The 18889-nt window shown below is 38.1% G+C and overlaps 1 protein-coding gene across 1 annotated transcript in view; it reads right to left on the reverse strand.

The window, feature by feature from the left end:
- The window catches only part of LOC141903423 (regulator of G-protein signaling 7-like), a 269965-nt gene extending 251813 nt beyond the window's left edge, over positions 1-18152 (reverse strand). Inside the window, exon 1 of the mRNA XM_074791538.1 lies at positions 17996-18152. Within this exon, the coding sequence (XP_074647639.1) occupies positions 17996-18088 (93 nt within the window). The 5' untranslated portion in view covers positions 18089-18152. The remainder of the gene's footprint in view (positions 1-17995) is intronic.
- Positions 18153-18889: the final 737 nt, after the last annotated feature.

The following is an 18889-nucleotide window of genomic DNA, read 5'->3' on the forward strand; positions in this document are numbered from 1 at the left end:
GTCATGTCACTACTCGTCACCTTTGTTTTTGTATCATTTTCCATGTCTCAACCTGTCTTGAATCTGTGTTATATGAATAGCTATGTGTAAAAATAGTCAGTTCCAGTTTTGGTATTCCAAACTGATAGTTCGCTCGTTACTCTTTCGCTCTGTTCCGGATTTCCACGCCGACCATTCTTCGAGAATAGGACAGAAAATAGCTTTGCTAAATGATATTAAAAGTAAATCATTTAACAACGCATCAATGATTAATAAAGAAAATTATATTAATCAATATAAAATGAATAATTATTTCAGCTATTTTCAACTCGTTCGATCAACGCGGTTCATAGTTAAACTATTGAGCGACCCAATCTTGTTCTAAATATCACTAAATGAATAGATTCTGAAATCACCCGATCCAAAAGATGCCGGGTTTTAGTAACTTCACTGCCGGATTTTAGCGTGACGTAATTCTACTTCCGATTTCCCCATGAACTTCAAACCGGACGTTCTCTGACGTAATTTTTTCTGACGTTGTCAGTGAGTCAGATTCGGTTAAAAATACACTTTGTCATATTCGCCTTTATCAAAGGGACGTCCTCTGGGCGCCTTCGGCATTTAGGTTCGATAGGATATCGATTTTAGGATATTTCCAGAAAGATATTTCATATTACACAGTCAAGTTTATAGGAATTCCGGGATTTTCCGGAAAGATATCACAGTTGATGGGGGCTGGGGTGTATTGGAATTCCGGAAAAAAAATTCCAGAATTTTCTGGAAATTTCCGGAAAATATATTTCAATTGTTTGGCCCATAAGTGAAAATCTCATAACCATTACATGTACAGCAATAAAAATGATTTAACACTTATTGAACGTTTTAAAATCAATGTTATTTTATAATTTTTAGGTTTAATGAGGGTTTGGGTATAAAGGGTTAAGTGTTCAGAAGTTATGGGATTAGTGTTTAGAGGGTAAGAGTTTAGAGGGTTAGTGTTTATAGGCTTTGACGAATTGTTTTTCCGCAAATTTCCGGAATATCCGGAAAGATTTTTCCGGAATTCCGGTGTAGCCCCCTCCGTCTTGGCTTTGACTGATTGCTTTTCCGGAAATTTCTGGAATTACCCCCCGCCCCTACCGTCGTGATCTTGACCGACTGCATTTTCGGAAAAATCGGAAAAATACTCCTAAATTGTCGGAGGTCGTACCATTATCTGCAGTCCGTTTATTAACTCGCTTTGATTGCAATTAAATATATGGCCGGTTTCAAAATGGCGTAAACACTGACCTTCTGGTTTTGCATTTGAAACATCACGTCAATGTTGGCTCTAGTCCAGTATACGATTAAGTAGTCATTGAGACCGCATTACACTTAGAAATGTTTTCTATATTCTTCCGCGCATATCTTGGGTAGTTCTCCTACTAATTCTGCGCAAATCAATATACCCTTCATAGTATCCCATCCATATCTTTCAGGCACTTTAATGACAAACCCGTCATACCCGACACTCCCAACATTCCCAACAATCCCTGACATACCCGGCACTCCCGACACTCCTGATACACCCGACATTCCCGACAATCCCGACATACCCGACTCTCCCAGGATAGTAAAGTATAGGTGCTGGGATAGTGAGGTATAGAGGTGCGGTTCGACTCCGGAATAGGTCAAAATAGTTCCATCGTGGATGGTTTTCTTAAAAACTGTGAGTGGTTTGGTTTCAAATTGCCGTAAGAAACCTGATTGTCGACCATTTCTCAAGTCGACAATCGGCAATCAAAAACCTGATTGCCGATTGTCGACCTGTTTTCGAGTCGGCAATCGGCAATCGGCAATCAGAAACCAATCACCCACAGCATCTATATCACCCTCACAATCGCAGCATCTATATCACCCTCACAATCGCAGCATCTATATCGCCCTTACAATCACAGCATCTATGTCACCCTCACAATCACATCATGTATTGCACCCTCACAATCACGGCATCTATTGCACCCTAACAATCACAGCATCTATTGCACACTCACAATCGCGGCATCATTATCGCCCTCACAATTACAGTTTCTATATCACCCTCACAATCATAGCATCTATATCACCCTCACAATCACATCATCTTTATCGCCCTCACAATCATAGCATCTATTTCACCCGCACAATCGCAGCATCTATAGCAACCTCACAATCGCAGTATCTATATCACCCTCACAATCACAGCATCTATATCGACCTCACAATCACAGCATCTATTTCACCCTCACAATCACAGCATCTATATCACCTTCACAATCACAAAAAAATCACAACATCTATTTCACCCTCACAATCACAGTATCTATATCACCCTCACAATCACAACACTGAATTTTATGAAAGTCAATAAAGGGAAATGGTCGATTTCCGATTGTCGAACCGAGAAATGGTCGACTAGCAGGTTTCCGATTGCCGAATGCCGGGAATTGCATAGTGAGGTATAGATGTTCTCAATAATGAGGCATAGATGTGATGGGATAGTGAGGTATATAGATGATGCTGTAATGATAGTGAAGTATAAACGTGCTGGGCTAGTGAGGTATAGAGGTGCCGGGCTGGTGAGGTATAGAGGTACCGGGATAGTGAGGTATAGATGTGCCGGGATAGTCATGTATGGAGGTGCTGAGAGTCCCGGGTATGTCGGGCTTGCCGGGAGTGTCGGGTATTTAGGGATTGTCGGGAGTGCCTTGTACGTTGGGATTGTCGGGTATGTCGGGAGTGCCGGGTATGTCAGGAATGTCGAGTATGTCGGGAGTGCCGGACTAAATTTGATAAGCTTGGCAGAATCACACCTTTTCAAAATTAGAAAAACTACATCTACGCACTATTTCACAAGATACTGGACTTGACCCTCTATGGTATTTTATTCTTGTACTAACTGACCGACAAGTCTATAAGGAAATAAAATGTGGGTTTTTATACGCATTTTAGAGTGTAGTCCATACAAAATAGAAAACAGTACAACCGTAAATATAGACCTAATTTTCTTTTCATATTTTTCAATCATAAAGTGGACATAAGGGGTATAAGTTATATCCAAGTGATTGAAAATGCATTGAAAATGCATTTTTCAGTCCTTAGAAAATTTACTCACATTTATGATTATTTCTGCAGATATAATAGAAATATATGCCACAGCCAAAGCATGGGAAAGAACTAGGCCTACTACGAAACTTTGTTCGGACACGTGAGGTCTGAATTAAATTTCATAATTTTGGTTATAATCGATTGGGTGACGGCGGAAGGCGATAAAACGAAAATAATTCTTTTCCTGGTTGTTAAGTCGGAAAAAAAATATTTCATGTATATTTAAAAGTGAACATTCGAAACAAAAAACCTGGTTGGGCCTAAATAATCAGTATTTTCCAACTGTGATCAATTTTTAAACTGGAGGCTTGGAATGATAAAAAAGAACCAAAGATATGAATTCAAGAAGATCAGTAACTTTTATTGAATTAATAATTCATTTAAGCTAACCAATTGGTAATGTGCATTAGATTTAATAATAATCATATAATAGGATATTTCATTCCATAAATTAACAGTTTTCAAGAAATGAAAGAACAAAATAACGGACCAACTGGCCCTGTGGCTCACTTTCAAATCATTGAGTGTATATTGTCAAAAATTAAATACTAACTATAAAATATAGCTGCTTAGCAGAAATAACGGGTTTTCTGCACAGTCTTAGAATGCTGTTCAACGGTGGGTTTCTACAGAGCATTTGATAAGGCACAACATCAGCCATTACTAAATAGGCTATTATGAAACAGTATCAATGATAGGTCGCCCAAATGGCTCAGAAGTTATCTCTGAACGAAAACTTGTAGCCGAAATCAACGGAACGCCTCATCTTGGAATAAGTCGGCCGTTCGACCAAAAAACTTAATGTTCCGACAAGAAAATCTTGTTCAAATGAAAACAATTCTGTTTGATCGAACAATACGCTTCGAATAAAAGCTATGTTGTTGTTGAAATGAAAAACTTTTGTCCCGGCAAAAAAATTGGTTGATCGAAAACAATTTTTTTCGAACGAATGTTTGAATGAAAACAATTCTGTTCGATTGTACGAAATACTTAATACTTTTGGTTCGTAGAAAAAAACTTTTTACAATATACTTGTTCGAACGAAAAACTTAATGTTCTGACAAGAAAATTCTGTTCAAATTAAAACGATTCTGTTCGTTCGAACGATTGTTCGAATGAAAAACCTTTCGTTTGGACAAACAAAAGTTTGTTCAACTTTGTTCTAACGATTTTTTTCAAATTGGTTCAATCGAACAGAATATTATTGGTACGAACGAAATAAATTTTGTGTCGACGAAAGAATTTTCAAGCGAAAGGTCTTTTGAACAAAAAAAAAGATATTTCTGGAGCTCAGCAGTATAACTTAAAGCCGGACGTAGGTCGGCCTTGCAACGCGATGCGATCCTCGCGTTGCATCGCAAGTTTCGGTGCAATTCGGTTGCGATACGATTGTCAGCGACTGTGTGCGACTAGTTTCTGCCAGTAGCAAGAGCGCGTAGGTCGGTTGTGACAGTCGTGTCGCGTCGCAGAAAGTATAACCCGTGCGACTCCCTGCGACTGGCGTTGCTGACAGTCGCAACCCGTCGCAAGGGAGCGTAGGTCGATGAGTCGTTGCGACACAATCGTCGCTGGCGGTCGCAGTGAAAATTGTCGCAGTGAGTCACAAGCCGTCACAAAGCCAACCTACGTCCGCCTTAACTCATTAGGAATTAATGAAATACCAGTTTCATTTATGATGAAAAAACTCAAATGAAAAGTCTGGCATATAAAGCTGTCTGCTCAGACGATATTTTCAAAAAAAAACTTCATTTTTGCCAATAAAATTGATAATTGTGATTTATCGTTGCAAGTCAGAACCAGTTAATCACTAATTAACATGCATTTTAATAAATCTGATTCCCTCCTTTGAAGTGAACTTAGCTTTAACCTAGTAGAGGCTACTAGCCTATGTAGGCCTATGTATATGCGTAGGCCTAACATCCGGACAGATTTGTCGTAGGCCTATTGAATAACAACCCTCCTAAATATCGTAAATTTTGTTTTGAAGTTCAATCCAATGAGTCCGTTAATAACCGCAACATTTATACTGTGTTTGTTTGAGACAGTAAAGGTCAGTACCGGTAGGCCTAAAGCCTTAATGAGGTCACGTAAAACTCGATAAACACTTCAAGCGACACAGCGAACGATCTCCTTTCCCCCACAGCGAACGCTTACTCCGATTGTCAAGTGTGAGTCCAGCATACGGATAGGAGTGTGTTTTAACCTTGTATTTAGTAAAAACCTTGTGCATTTGACAATGATCGGTATGTACTGTAGGAAATATAGAGAATTGATGGTATTGATATAGAGGTTGAAGCCCGCGGCCGAATAAAGTAATATATTCTTTTATTTTGATACCTCGTCGACATAACAGCTTTTCTCCGCTATATCTCTTCAAAGTGTTTAGTTTAGGCCTACGACTACGCGGTACACTAAAGATTTATTTTAGTAAATACACGGTTAATTTGGTAAAGAAAAATAGGTATTGTTAAACTAACTCCTTGAAACCCGCAGCCAAATCACTGGTAGTAATACATTAATTTGTACTCGATTTGATTCTCACGATGAGGAGAAACTCGCAGCTGATCCCCGGAACGACGATGTAGTGACACACGTCGATTCGTCGATGTTTACGGCTCGAAAGTGCTTTTAAAATCTAAAGTAGTAAATTTCCAGTGTATCGGTAATATGATTTGATGAGGAAAATGGGCTATTGTTAAAATTTTGAAGACCGCGGCTGAATTTGAAACCGCGACAATAAATTAGTTCATTTATACTTGAATTGATAATCGAAGTGACAATCGGCCTGCGGGTTGATTTCGGGATGACGACTCGAAAAACATCTCGCCCCATTGAATGGGGCTAAATTTTCGATGTTTACGGCCGGACAGTGCTTTTGTAACGATGATTCGTGAAAAAAACACGCGGAGTATTTGTAGATCTCAGCAGTGAGCTGAACGATATCATACGGATTGTATCGACAACAGCGGCAAGGCAACAAAGCCTTAGTTCATTTAGTGAAAATAGTGTGACATAAAATAATAATAAGAACACGCGAATCTCAATAGGGTTTTCTGTGATGTAACAGAAAAACCCTAATTAATATGGATTGTAATCGAATGCAGAATAGATTACCAAATTAAAACCATCAACTGGCGATATGCTGAACTAACTCTTCAAACAACAATCCTTTATTCTAAATCCAATCACTACAATTCTTAGCCCCTTATTAGACGATTGATACATAATATTATTATACTCGCAATTTCCAGATTTGAATTATAGTACGCGCGCGGCGCACGTCTCCCAGTTTCATCTGTTTGTTTTTTAACAGCACGCGTGTGATAACTATGCTGTACGTTCTCTATTGATCGCTTCGCACGGATTACCGTAGTACAATAGCGATATAAGGGTCTATTTACCTAGATAATTTCATTTTCCGCGCACGAGACACCAGATGAATTTAACAGCTCGTTCCCATGGTCAACTTATTGTCAATTCTGCTATTAGAAGTAAAAGACCCACATTATGAAGAAAAAAATAGATGTTCATTTGACGTGCGACCAAATCATAGGCCTATGGCTATCTTTAAAAACTGATTTATTATGCAGTTTATTACTTCAAACATTTAACACGTTTTCCATGCAACTATCCTTTGATACATTTACGCTTGTCTTTGATCCATAAGCATAATTCGCAACTATTTCACGGTCTCAAAGAACGCGACTTCACTTTGAAACAACTACTTAAGTTTTCTTCATTGTGAGTACTACAAGCGGTGTCAACCATGATTGATGTTTTCAATCATGCGTTATCAAATTATATCCTTTTTTTCTTGAAAGAGAAAATTCGAAAGACGTACGTATAAGCCTATCGCTTAATTCGGGCTTAACAAAATTCGATGAATTTAAACTGTACGAAAGCGAATAAGACAAATTTGGATATAGTTCTGCTAATTACTGAATACTTCAAATTGGTACCATTAGTAACACTAATATTCAGAATTAAAAATGGTTTCAAATTTAAACTCAAGTGAAACTTAGGAAAACAAAATCAAGGAACGTTTAACAAAAATAAATGTACAGTCAACCCCGATATACCGCACCACATCAGTGCAGAACGATTCTGGCGGGGTATAGCAGTATGGTGGTAGATCAGGGGTGTTTAACAATGTTTTTGTAGATTGAAATAAAGGACCAATGGTCCAGTGGCTCGCCAAACTAGTGTGAAGTAAAAATCTGTCACGTAGGCTACCGGTATGCAAAAAATCATTTCATTGAAAATTAAACGATGACATCTTGATAAATTGATTATGGGCTTTTTGTCTGAACAAATGTTCATAATTGTAATACATCCCTTGAATGATGTAAAACAACTAAAACTATGAGTGACTCGATAAGATACGGTACAAACTTGATGAGAGCCTGGGTTTCATCGGAGGTTTTTTCATTTTTATCATACGGACCAATCAATGAAATGATTTTTTGCAAACCGGTAGCCTACGTGACAGATTTTTACTTCACACTAGTTTGGCGAGCCACTGGACCATTGGTCCTTTATTTCAATCTACAAAAACATTGTTAAACACCCCTGATCTACCACCATACTGCTATACCCCGCCAGAATCGTTCTGCACTGATGTGGGGCGGTATATCGGGGTTGACTGTACATTTATTTTTGTTAAACGTTCCTTGATTTTGTTTTCCTAAGTTTCACTTGAGTTTAAATTTGAAACCATTTTTAATTCTGAATATTAGTGTTACTAATGGTAACAATTTGAAGTATTCAGTAATTAGCAGAACTATATCCAAATTTGTCTTATTCGCTTTCGTACAGTTTAAATTCATCGAATTTTGTTAAGCCCGAATTAAGCGATAGGCTTATACGTACGTCTTTCGAATTAAGCTCCCAAGTTCTTCAAATTTGAGGCCAGTCAATGCCGGTTGCTGACGAAATAAAGTGTATTGAGTGACATGATTTTTAATAATTTCACGATAGGATTGCTTTAAGTAGCTTACATCTTCACTCGGACAAATCGTAGTTACGCGCGACCTACACCGTGGCGCGCGTACTCTATAACTGATACATACACGCAGCGAACACGAGAGTTGTCGGCAACGCCGAGGTACACATCTGTTTGCGGTTTCAGCTATAGTACTGAATGACCATTTGTCCTATTTAGCTATTTAGAATGTACTCTTGTTTATGCCTCCAGTCAAAACCTGGTTACACAGTGTGCACAGCCACAAGAGTATAAGGCTATGGGCCTATTGCCTACGCGACTGTACACTACTGTTTTCAACGCGAACGCTCCACTGTGCCCCAGTGGCGCAAATAGCATTGCATTTTCACATGTGTTCTTTTGGACAGTAAAAAGATGCTGCATAAAAAAACGTGCTAAAATAAATCGAATTTTTTACACTTTTTGGTAAATTTCTCAAAAATATAAAACCCACGACTTTCAACTTTGCGCACAATAAAGAAAAACCAATAACGAAATATGTTTTTGCTTAATCCGTAATTCGCCCATTAGTAGCGAAATTACAGGCAAATGAAATTGCGTTTGAGTGAGCTAAAAATAGCTTCAAGCGTAGTGTATATATATATATATATATATATATATATATATATATATATATATATATATATATATATATATATTCTTTATTTACGTGTCATCTTTTTTACAAAGCCAGCCTCCTAGAGGCTTACGAAACACAATATGCATATACGTACAGAAAGTTACATTGAATTGTAAATTATTAGTAGAAGTTAAGATAGTACGTGTTATTCTAAATGACGGCATTGCGCAGTTGTAGGGCTGTATTTATAAAGTTAGTTAGCGACTAATTTACAGACTTTACCTTCATTTAGGAGTAGAGAGATTCTACTTGATACAGGTAGGTCTAAAATATCGATATTCAACTTTACATAAATTCTATTAAATAAATCTGCCGTTCATCTGAGTAACGATTACAATAAGGTAGAAAGTGTTCTTCTGTTTCTATTTCTCTTTGGTTGCATGATTCACAGAGTCTATAGTTAATTGGGATATTTCGGTATCTGCCTAGTTCAATATTAATAGGAAACGTTCCATTTCTCATGCGTGCAATGTTAGATCTGTTCATTCTTGACAGTGGAGCTTTTACATAATCATCAGTTTTAAAATCAAATTTGAAAGTGCAATAGGTTCTAAGTTTAGGAAGTGAGGTAACAGTTCTAAGCCATTCAGTTTGGTAAAGTGATAAACATTTGGTTTTACAGTACAAAATAGTTTCCTTAATCGTAGAATTGCGTAGTATTTTATTTCCTATATGTTCGTAGTATTGAGCTATATTTAGTTTATACATAATTGAAATTACGTCCTTACACCAGGTATTTCTAGTTAACGATAAATGATAGTCCCAAAGAAATATTTTCCTAGTAAGTCTATAAACTGGTAAGTTACACAAACGGAACCACAATCTCAAAGTTTCTAGTTGGTGGCGGATTTTGACGGGAGTCCATCCAATATCACCCTCCAGTGTCACAAGTGCGGAATATTTTCCTACACCTAGATAAGATCTCATTGCTCTGTACTGAACATTTTCTGCCACCCGCCATGGTTTGAGTCCCCATACACCGGCACCGTAATCCAGAATAGGAACCACTGTCGTATTAAAAAGTTTAGTATAAACCGCATACGGGAGTCCATTAGTAGAGAAATGTTTCGCTAAAATTCCAGCTAAACTGGTGAACAATTTCTAGTGGTTCGAGTCCATATCTAAAGTTGAAATTAGTTTCGGGCGATGTCTTATTTCGGAAGTGCATCATTTTTGTCTTATCGGTGTTCACGGCCATACGCCATTTATCGCACCAATTATGTGATACATTTATCATGCGCTGTAACGAATCCTCACTATCGCTGATTAAAACAATGTCATCGGCATATAACAAAATCGACACTTTTATACCATCTTATCCCAAGGTCTAAGCTTTTGATTTCTGATGCTAAATCGTTAATATAGATATTAAACAGTGTAGGCGATATATTATCTCCTTGAGTTGTTTTAAATCCATCGGTATAGTGTCCGTTAATTCGAATATGCGCGCTAGTGTTCGTATACATGGCTTCGATAATCTTGAGAAAGTTACCTCTTATTCCTTGACGGTGTAGTTTATACAATAATAAAGTTCTATTTACAGAATCGAACGCTTTCGAAAAGTCAACATAGCACACAAACATTGGTTTTTTAACTAATTTACGATTACTTACGATACTAGTGAGGCTAAATACTAGGTGGTCAAGGCAACTGCGATTAGGTCGAAAGCCGTTCTGCTCGTCGCATACAAGACGTATCGGCCCCACTCCGCGCGGTGGCGCCACCCCGCGGGATTTACGCGAAGCAGCAGAACACAAACACGGCCACTCTCTCAATTTTCAATGATAGAAATCGTGTGTGCATTTCAATTATTTCGGCTGTCAGGGTTTTAAGGCACAATATAAGTTGATGATGTGATATGGCGATGTTCATTAATGATAATTCCGCAGTGAAGCTAGTCACGAACGGTGCCGATTGAGTGTACAGCTGCCAAAAACACTGAAATGTGCGTAGTTGCGTAACTATTTGCAGTGAATTGCAGACGAAACATGAAGCCTTAACGGCCGTTTAAAAAAAAATTATACCAATCGCAATTGTAAAATAAAAATGAGATAGAACCTAAGTTAAAATTCTGGCCATTTCTAAAATGTTATTAATTATTATTACTAATTTTTAGTCAGTGCGGAACGTTTAGTTTTCCAACAATAATGAGGGGTGGTAGGTAGTCATGCAATTCAAGTCATCATTTATTACACGTTACTTCCGTGTTGTTGAAATCTCGCGAGTCCTGGACTAAACCCCAATGAACAATGTGATCTGTGTGCTGGCCACAAATGCACACAGATCACACTACGCTACCCATTACACACTCCAGTACCCACAGCTTTCATATATCCATCCAAATATTTAGTGACTTTCTTCCTGGGTCGTATTTCTCGCAATATTGGGTTAAACGGTTATTCAGAACGCTGCTGAATAGTTTTCCTATTGTTGAGTTCAGGCTGATCGGTCTATAGTTCAACGGATTTTCGGGGTCATTTCCTTGTTTATGTATCGGATGAATAATACTTTCGTTCCACGATGTTGGCACTTTCCCATAACTGAATATCTTATAGAAGAGTGCATGTAGAATATTCGTTAAGTGCGGGCTTTTTAGAATTTCGTTTGGTATCTTATCAGAACCGGTTGCTTTTCCATTCTGTAATTTACAAACAGCTTTGACAATTTCAATTCGTTTTATCGGTTCATTCAGTTCTGCATTATTGGGTTCAGCGTTTGGTGTATTGTCCGATCGAATGTTCGACCATTCCCGTTGTATCTCGTTAAAGAACGTATCGTTAAATTCGTGATTTTGTTTATTGTATAAGTTGTCCCATTCGCTCTTCCATTTTTCTAAGATGGTATCTTTTTCGGTTGAGGTACTTCCGTCGTCCAGTTCAACAGATGATATTTTCGAGTTCTTTCCGCTATTGGGGCCTAGTTGTTTGATTTCACGCCAAAACAGTTTTGGGTTGTTTGTTTGAAGTAGTTCTATATCCGACATTTTGCCACTATAATAACGCCGTTCGGCTTTACGATATTCGCGATCGAATTCATTTCGGGCTTTTTTAAACGCATTTAGATATTGGTCTCTACGAGGACCTTTGTGTCGTAGATATTCGCGTTCTCGAGTTTTGCATCGCGTCCATAATGATTTTAAGTCATTGTTCCACCACGGTTTTTCTTTTATTCTATGGTTGTTACGATGAAAGTTAGTTTTTAAGTCTTTATACGGTATCGAGACATCCATTTCATTCTGAAGTTCTCGTATTAATTCCATATACGATTCGTCTATGTCTGTCTGTGTTGAGTGTGATTTGATTTTATTGTTGCATATAGCGATAATTGCACGACGTCTACGATCATTCAATAGGAAATTTAAGTGCGCTCCGTTTGGTGAATATTTTCGCTCTTTTCTTTTATCGCGTTCACGTTGCGGGGTTTTTCGAGAGAATTTACAGCTATCTATGTATTCTGAATGTTTGATCGTGCAGCAAAATATGGAGTGATCGGGTATCCGACAGTCTGCACCGTAGGTGGATATTTTTGCGAGATCGGAGATAGTATGCACTTTAAAGTTTTCGATTTTATCAAAACAGCTGATCGGTGTTAAGAGGTAATCCACTACCGATCGACCTTTCGATGACACGCATGTGTAATTATCGTATTCCGATTCAAAGCGCCCGTTTAATACGCAAAGATTGGTGTCCTGCACGAATGATAGGAGAAAGTCACCGAATTTATTGTGTGTTTCATCTACATTTATTCTTTCGGGGAGGTTTTGTTCTTCGTGGTCTTTTTTACTACCAATTCTTCCGTTTAAGTCACCTGCAATTATGAGTATATCGTTATTCCAGTAGTAGTACATTTGCGTCGTGAGCGTGTCGTAGAACTCTTGAGCTTTATTGCCCCGTGACGATCTTTCCGGTGGCAAGTATGTCGCGCAGAGTGTAAATGTTGAATTATCTTCTTGGTTACGAAATCGCATCCACATTATATCTTCATATGAACGATCAAGTACTTGCGGTTCAAACCTGTTTAGTACTGAGTTTTTAACTAGTATTCCTACTCCTCCGGAGCCTCGCAGTGCTTTCTTGTGTATTTCTTTACGATTATGACCGTACCAAGTGTATCCTGTCAGCGTTATCACCTTCTCGTCCATTAAGTGTGTTTCGTTAAGTATCAATATATCTAGATTGAGTTTTTCTATGATATCTGAGCGAAGTAGATTTGCGGCGTGATTTTCTGTTTCCGTCCAGCCATATACGTTCCATTGTCCCATTGTTATATTACAGTCTAGAGACTGGCTGATGTCTTATTCTGTGTGTTCCTTGTCATTGTCCGGTCTTGTTTCCAACCGATCAGGATCCGGCTCAGGTTCAGCATTTTGGGTATCCATTGATTGTTGACCTGATACGTTTCGGAGGTCTTTGAGATCTCCGGTGTGTACTTTCCCGTTGATGAAAAGCTTCCCTTCCCAGTTGAAGTGCGCTTTGTGTCCCTGTTTGATAGCTTCTTTTTTAGCTGGTAGTTTTTTCTTAATTTCAGCTGCCGTTTCTGAGCAGTAATCTTCACTAACGGATATATTAGAGTTCTTCAATTTATGCGCTTTACGACGGGCATTTTCCCTGTCAGGAAAATTAGCGAATCGTGCTATTATTGCGCGAGGTCCGGGTTTGGCATTTCTTCGGTTTAATCTGTGGACGCGTTGGAATTTCACTTCGTCTGCATTGGTTATTTCCATCGTATTCTTCAGAATATCTCGAATCAAATTTCCACAGTTCTCACGGTCAGCTTCAGGCACGCCATAGAATATCAGGTTGTCCCGTCTACTATAATTTTCGATATTACGTATGCGTTGGGCGTTTCGCTTCGATTGTTCATTTATATCCGTGATGAGCTATTTCGTTTTTATAATAATCTTTTCTAATTACATTGTGTTCCAAACGGGTATTAACAATTGAGTTCTTGACTGCGGTCATTTCGGCTTCGACTTTCGTTACTCTTCCGGATAAATCGTTGATCGATTGGGAGATGGTTTCAATCTTTGCATTAAGATCAGGGAGTAAATTTACTTTCTCAATTACGGTATTCAGCATCAGTTCTAATTTGTTTTTCAATTTGCTGCAATCGGGACACCTTTCACAGTCCACTTTCGTGATTTTTCCGGTTTCTAAGTTCAGGTACTCCAGGGTTCTATATTGTTCTGTTTCTGGACTCCTGTGGATATCGATCGTTTATCTCCAGGTCGGGGATCTCTATGCACGGTCACAGGCGTTTGGTCACCTTGGTTGTACATTTTCACCGTGTTGTGATTATTCAAGCGGAACGGATTTCGGTATGTACGGTAGACGCTATACGGTATATCGCGACTTAGAGTTTCCAATGAAAATTTCGAGTGAAAATAAAGGTTTTGCGATGTCTATATATTACCGGACGAACCGATAAATGTTCTGACGTACTGTTTCTTATGGATAATCGCCAGTCACTGATATAATATTGGTACCCAGTTCCATCAGGAAACGGTCATTATAAAGGTTTTTGATCGAGCCAAAGTACAGCGTGTCCATTGGTGTCCGCCATCTTGTGTATATCTTATTCAGTGTTATTACCAACTCGAAAATAACACATGTGAAAATGCAATGCTATTTGCGCCACTGGGGCACGGTGGAGCGTTCGCGTTGAAAACAGTAGTGTACAGTCGCGTAGGCAATAGGCCCATAGCCTTATACTCTCGTGTTCACTGCGTGTATGTATCAGTTATAGAGTACGCGCGCCACGGTGTAGGTCGCGCGTAACTACGATTTGTCCGAGTGAAGATGTAAGCTACTTAAAGCAATCCTATCGTGAAATTATTAAAAATCATGTCACTCAATACACTTTATTTCGGCAGTAAACGGCACTGACTGGCCTCAAATTTGAAGAACTTGGGAGCTTCTGTCCTGATTGGTCCGTATGATAAAAATGAAAAAACCTCCGATGAAACCCAGGCTCTCATCAAGTTTGTACCGTATCTTATCGAGTCACTCATAGTTTTAGTTGTTTTACATCATTCAAGGGATGTATTACAATTATGAACATTTGTTCAGACAAAAAGCCCATAATCAATTTATCAAGATGTCATCGTTTAATTTTCAATGAAATGATTTTTTGCATACCGGTAGCCTACGTGACAGATTTTTACTTCACACTAGTTTGGCGAGCCACTGGACCATTGGTCCTTTATTTCAATCTACAAATACATTGTTAAACACCCCTGATCTACCACCATACTCTCTATACCGCCAGAATCGTTCTGCACCGATGTGGTGCGGTATATCGGGGTTGACTGTACATTTATTTTTGTTAAACGTTCCTTGATTTTGTTTTCCTAAGTTTCACTTGAGTTTAAATTTGAAACCATTTTTAATTCTGAATATTAGTGTTACTAATGGTACCAATTTGAAGTATTCAGTAATTAGCAGAACTGTAGCCAAATTTGTCTTATTCGCTTTCGTACAGTTTAAATTCATCGAATTTTGTTAAGCCCGAATTAAGCGATAGGCTTATACGTACGTCTTTCGAATTTTCTCTTTCAAGAAAGAAAGGATATAATTTGATAACGCATGATTGAAAACATCAATCATGGTTGACACCGCTTGTAGTACTCACAATGAAGAAAACTTAAGTAGTTGTTTCAAAGTGAAGTCGCGTTCTTTGAGACCGTGAAATAGTTACGAATTATGCTTATGGATCAAAGACAAGCGTAAATGTATCAAAGGATAGTTGCATGGAAACGTGTTAAATGTTTGAAGTAATAAACTGCATAATAAATCAGTTTTTAAAGATAGCCATATGATTTGGTCGAGACGTCAAATGAACATCTATTTTTTTCTTTATAATGTGGGTCGTTTACTTCTAATAGCCGAATTGACAATAACTTGACCATGGGAACGAGCTGTTAAATTTATCTGGTGTCTCGTTCGCGGAAAGTGAAATGATCTAGGTAAATAGACCCTTATATATCGCTATTGTACTACGGAAATCCGTGCGAAGCGATCAATAGAGAACGTACATCATAGTTGTCACACGCGTGCTGTTAAAAAACAAACAGATGAAACTGGGAGACGTGAGCCGCGCGCGTACTATAATTCAAGGATGATAAAATCTGGAAATTGCGAGTATAATAATATTATGTATCAATCGTCTAATAAGGGGCTAAGAATTGTAGTGATTGGATTTAGAATAAAAGATTGTTGTTTGAAGAGTTAGTTCAGTATATCGCCAGTTGATGGTTTTAATTTGGTAATCTATCCTGCATTCGATTGCAATCCATATTAATTTATAGTTAGTATTTTATTTTTGACAATACTCAATGATTTGAATGTGAGCCACGGGCCATTTGGTCCGTTATTTTGTTCTTTCATTTCTTGAAAACTGTTAATTTATGGAATGAAATATCCTATTATATGATTATTATTAAATCTAATGCACATTACCAATTGGATAGCTTAAATGAATTATTAATTCAATAAAAGTTACTGATCTTCTTGAATTCATATCTTTGGTTCTTTTTTATCATTCCAAGCCTCCAGTTTAAAAATTGATCACAGTTGGAAAATACTAATTATTTAGGCCCAACCAGGTTTTTTGTTTCGAATGTTCACTTTTAAAATATACATGAAATATTTTTTTTCCGACTTAACAACCAGGAAAAGAATTATTTTCGTTTTATCGCCTTCCGCCGTCACCCAATCGATTATAACCAAAATTATGAAATTTAATTCAGACCTCATGTGTCCGAACAAAGTTTCGTAGTAGGCCTAGTTCTTTCCCATGCTTTGGCTGTGGCATATATTTCTATTATATCTGCAGAAATAATCATAAATGTGAGTAAATTATCTAAGGACTGAAAAATGCATTTTCAATGCATTTTCAATCACTTGGATATAACTTATACCCCTTATGTCCACTTTATGATTGAAAAATATGAAAAGAAAATTAGGCTTATATTTACGGTTGTACTGTTTTCTATTTTGTATGGACTACACTCTAAAATGCGTATAAAAACCCACATTTTATTTCCTTATAGACTTGTCGGTCAGTTAGTACAAGAATAAAATACCATAGAGGGTCAAGTCCAGTATCTTGTGAAATAGTGCGTAGATGTAGTTTTTCTAATTTTGAAAAGGTGTGATTCTGCCAAGCTTATCAAATTTAGTCCGGCACTCCCGACATACTCGACATTCCTGACATACCCGGCACTCCCGACATACCCGACAATGCCAACGTACAAGGCACTCCCGACAATCCCTAAATACCCGACACTCCCGGCAAGCCCGACATACCCGGGACTCTCAGCACCTCCATACATGACTATCCCGGCACATCTATACCTCACTATCCCGGTACCTCTATAGCACGTTTATACTTCACTATCATTACAGCATCATCTATATACCTCACTATTGAGAACATCTATACCTCACTATGCAATTCCCAGCATTCGGCAATCGGAAACCACGATGGAACTATTTTTACCTATTCCGGAGTCGAACCGCACCTCAATACCTCACTATCCCAGCACCTTTACTTCTCTATCCTGGGAGAGTCGGGTATGTTGGGATTGTCGGGAATGTCGGGTGTATCAGGAGTGTCGGGAGTGCCGGGTATGTCAGGGATTGCATAGGCCTATATGGCACTCAGGTTGAGAAGGGGGTGCGAGCTTCATCACGGGGCTCGTATCAGAGTAGTATATAGGTACAATAACGAAAACCTACAAACGAGCCCCCGTGCTGTTAATAGCTAGAAAATTCAATGACTGAGTAACAACTGCACAATATATTCATATAACTGAGAAACAACTTACGTTTAATATGTATTCTTTTTATAATCAAGTGAGTCGGCTGCGCTTCTTGTATATATATTTATATAAAATATAAGCAGTAACTGACGTTCAGGGAGGCTTGGTCAAGCGCACGACTTCAGGACCACCCACCGGAATTAAAACTCATCTCCATCTAATTTAATTACATCATTTCGTCGGAAATATATACTGCCATGTGACTGTATAATGTAAAATTATCTCTTTTCAACAAGTTTTCTTTAGCAATCCTGCAAAGTTAATTTACTGACAATCACTGTTCTATTTAAACTACCCGTCCACATAAATTCGGGTCGTTTAAAAACCTAATTATCAGGTATGTAGGCCTTCTACCAAAAGACGACTGAGCTATTAGGGCACCAAACTACCGTGCAAACAATAGAAAGCTGAAATAAACATTACAGTCATATAACTGATGTTTGCCTACCTTTGAAAATACCATTTCGTTGCTGCTGTTTGGCACACAATAATGATTGGAATAGCCTGCTTCCATAGCTTTGCGACCGATAGTCATTTTCATTTGATTTCTTATACCTCGATTGTCACAGTTTATGATGCTTTGATATCCCTATTCCGAATACCAGTATCCACTCGCAGTCTAGTGTATCATGCCGATGACTGTATACAAGCGCTCAACGCAATGCGTTTTCCATACGTGAATCGATTCTGAGATTAATGTCGCAATGGCAACGATCGATTTTGTATAAGTACCGTTGCATGTAACAGTAGTGTAACCAGTGGAGGCGAGTTTTCCTGGTAAGTCGTACCGTGTGGTCCTATCTCCCGATGTGGCCCACTTTAACACCAGAAGACATCCACATCGATACATGTTGGATACGTATATATATCATGCAATGCTAGAATATGTAAGAATAGCTCAACATAAGCCAATCCCTTGATATTGAAGGAATTTTTTCAAATGAAGAATTATTCGTGAAAAGATGCAAAGCATTTTAGAGGAATTCAGAAATCACTTTAGCAACGATAATTTGATTATACGAGTTGATCAATTGAAACTTTTACTGAAGGGGAATATATCTTCATTTGAAGTGCACATATGAAAGGCTGAATCCAAGAACATGTTTATCGCACTTTTGAGCCCAAACGTCTACTTTTACTTAGTAGTCACTTGAGAACAATAAGCAATTAACGATATCAGCTACTTTTCCAGTAGTATACATTTCAAAACAGTCACTCTGAAATAGTATTCCTTTCAATTCGGTTGGTTTTCTATAGTGGCTGTTTCGATGAGTCTACTATTGAAAAGTGACCATTTTAAAACATCTGGTTTCGATAGTGCACACTAGCAGTAGAGGTGACT

Source organism: Tubulanus polymorphus, chromosome 4 (genome assembly GCF_964204645.1).
Source record: "Tubulanus polymorphus chromosome 4, tnTubPoly1.2, whole genome shotgun sequence".
NCBI lineage: Eukaryota > Metazoa > Nemertea > Palaeonemertea > Tubulaniformes > Tubulanidae > Tubulanus > Tubulanus polymorphus.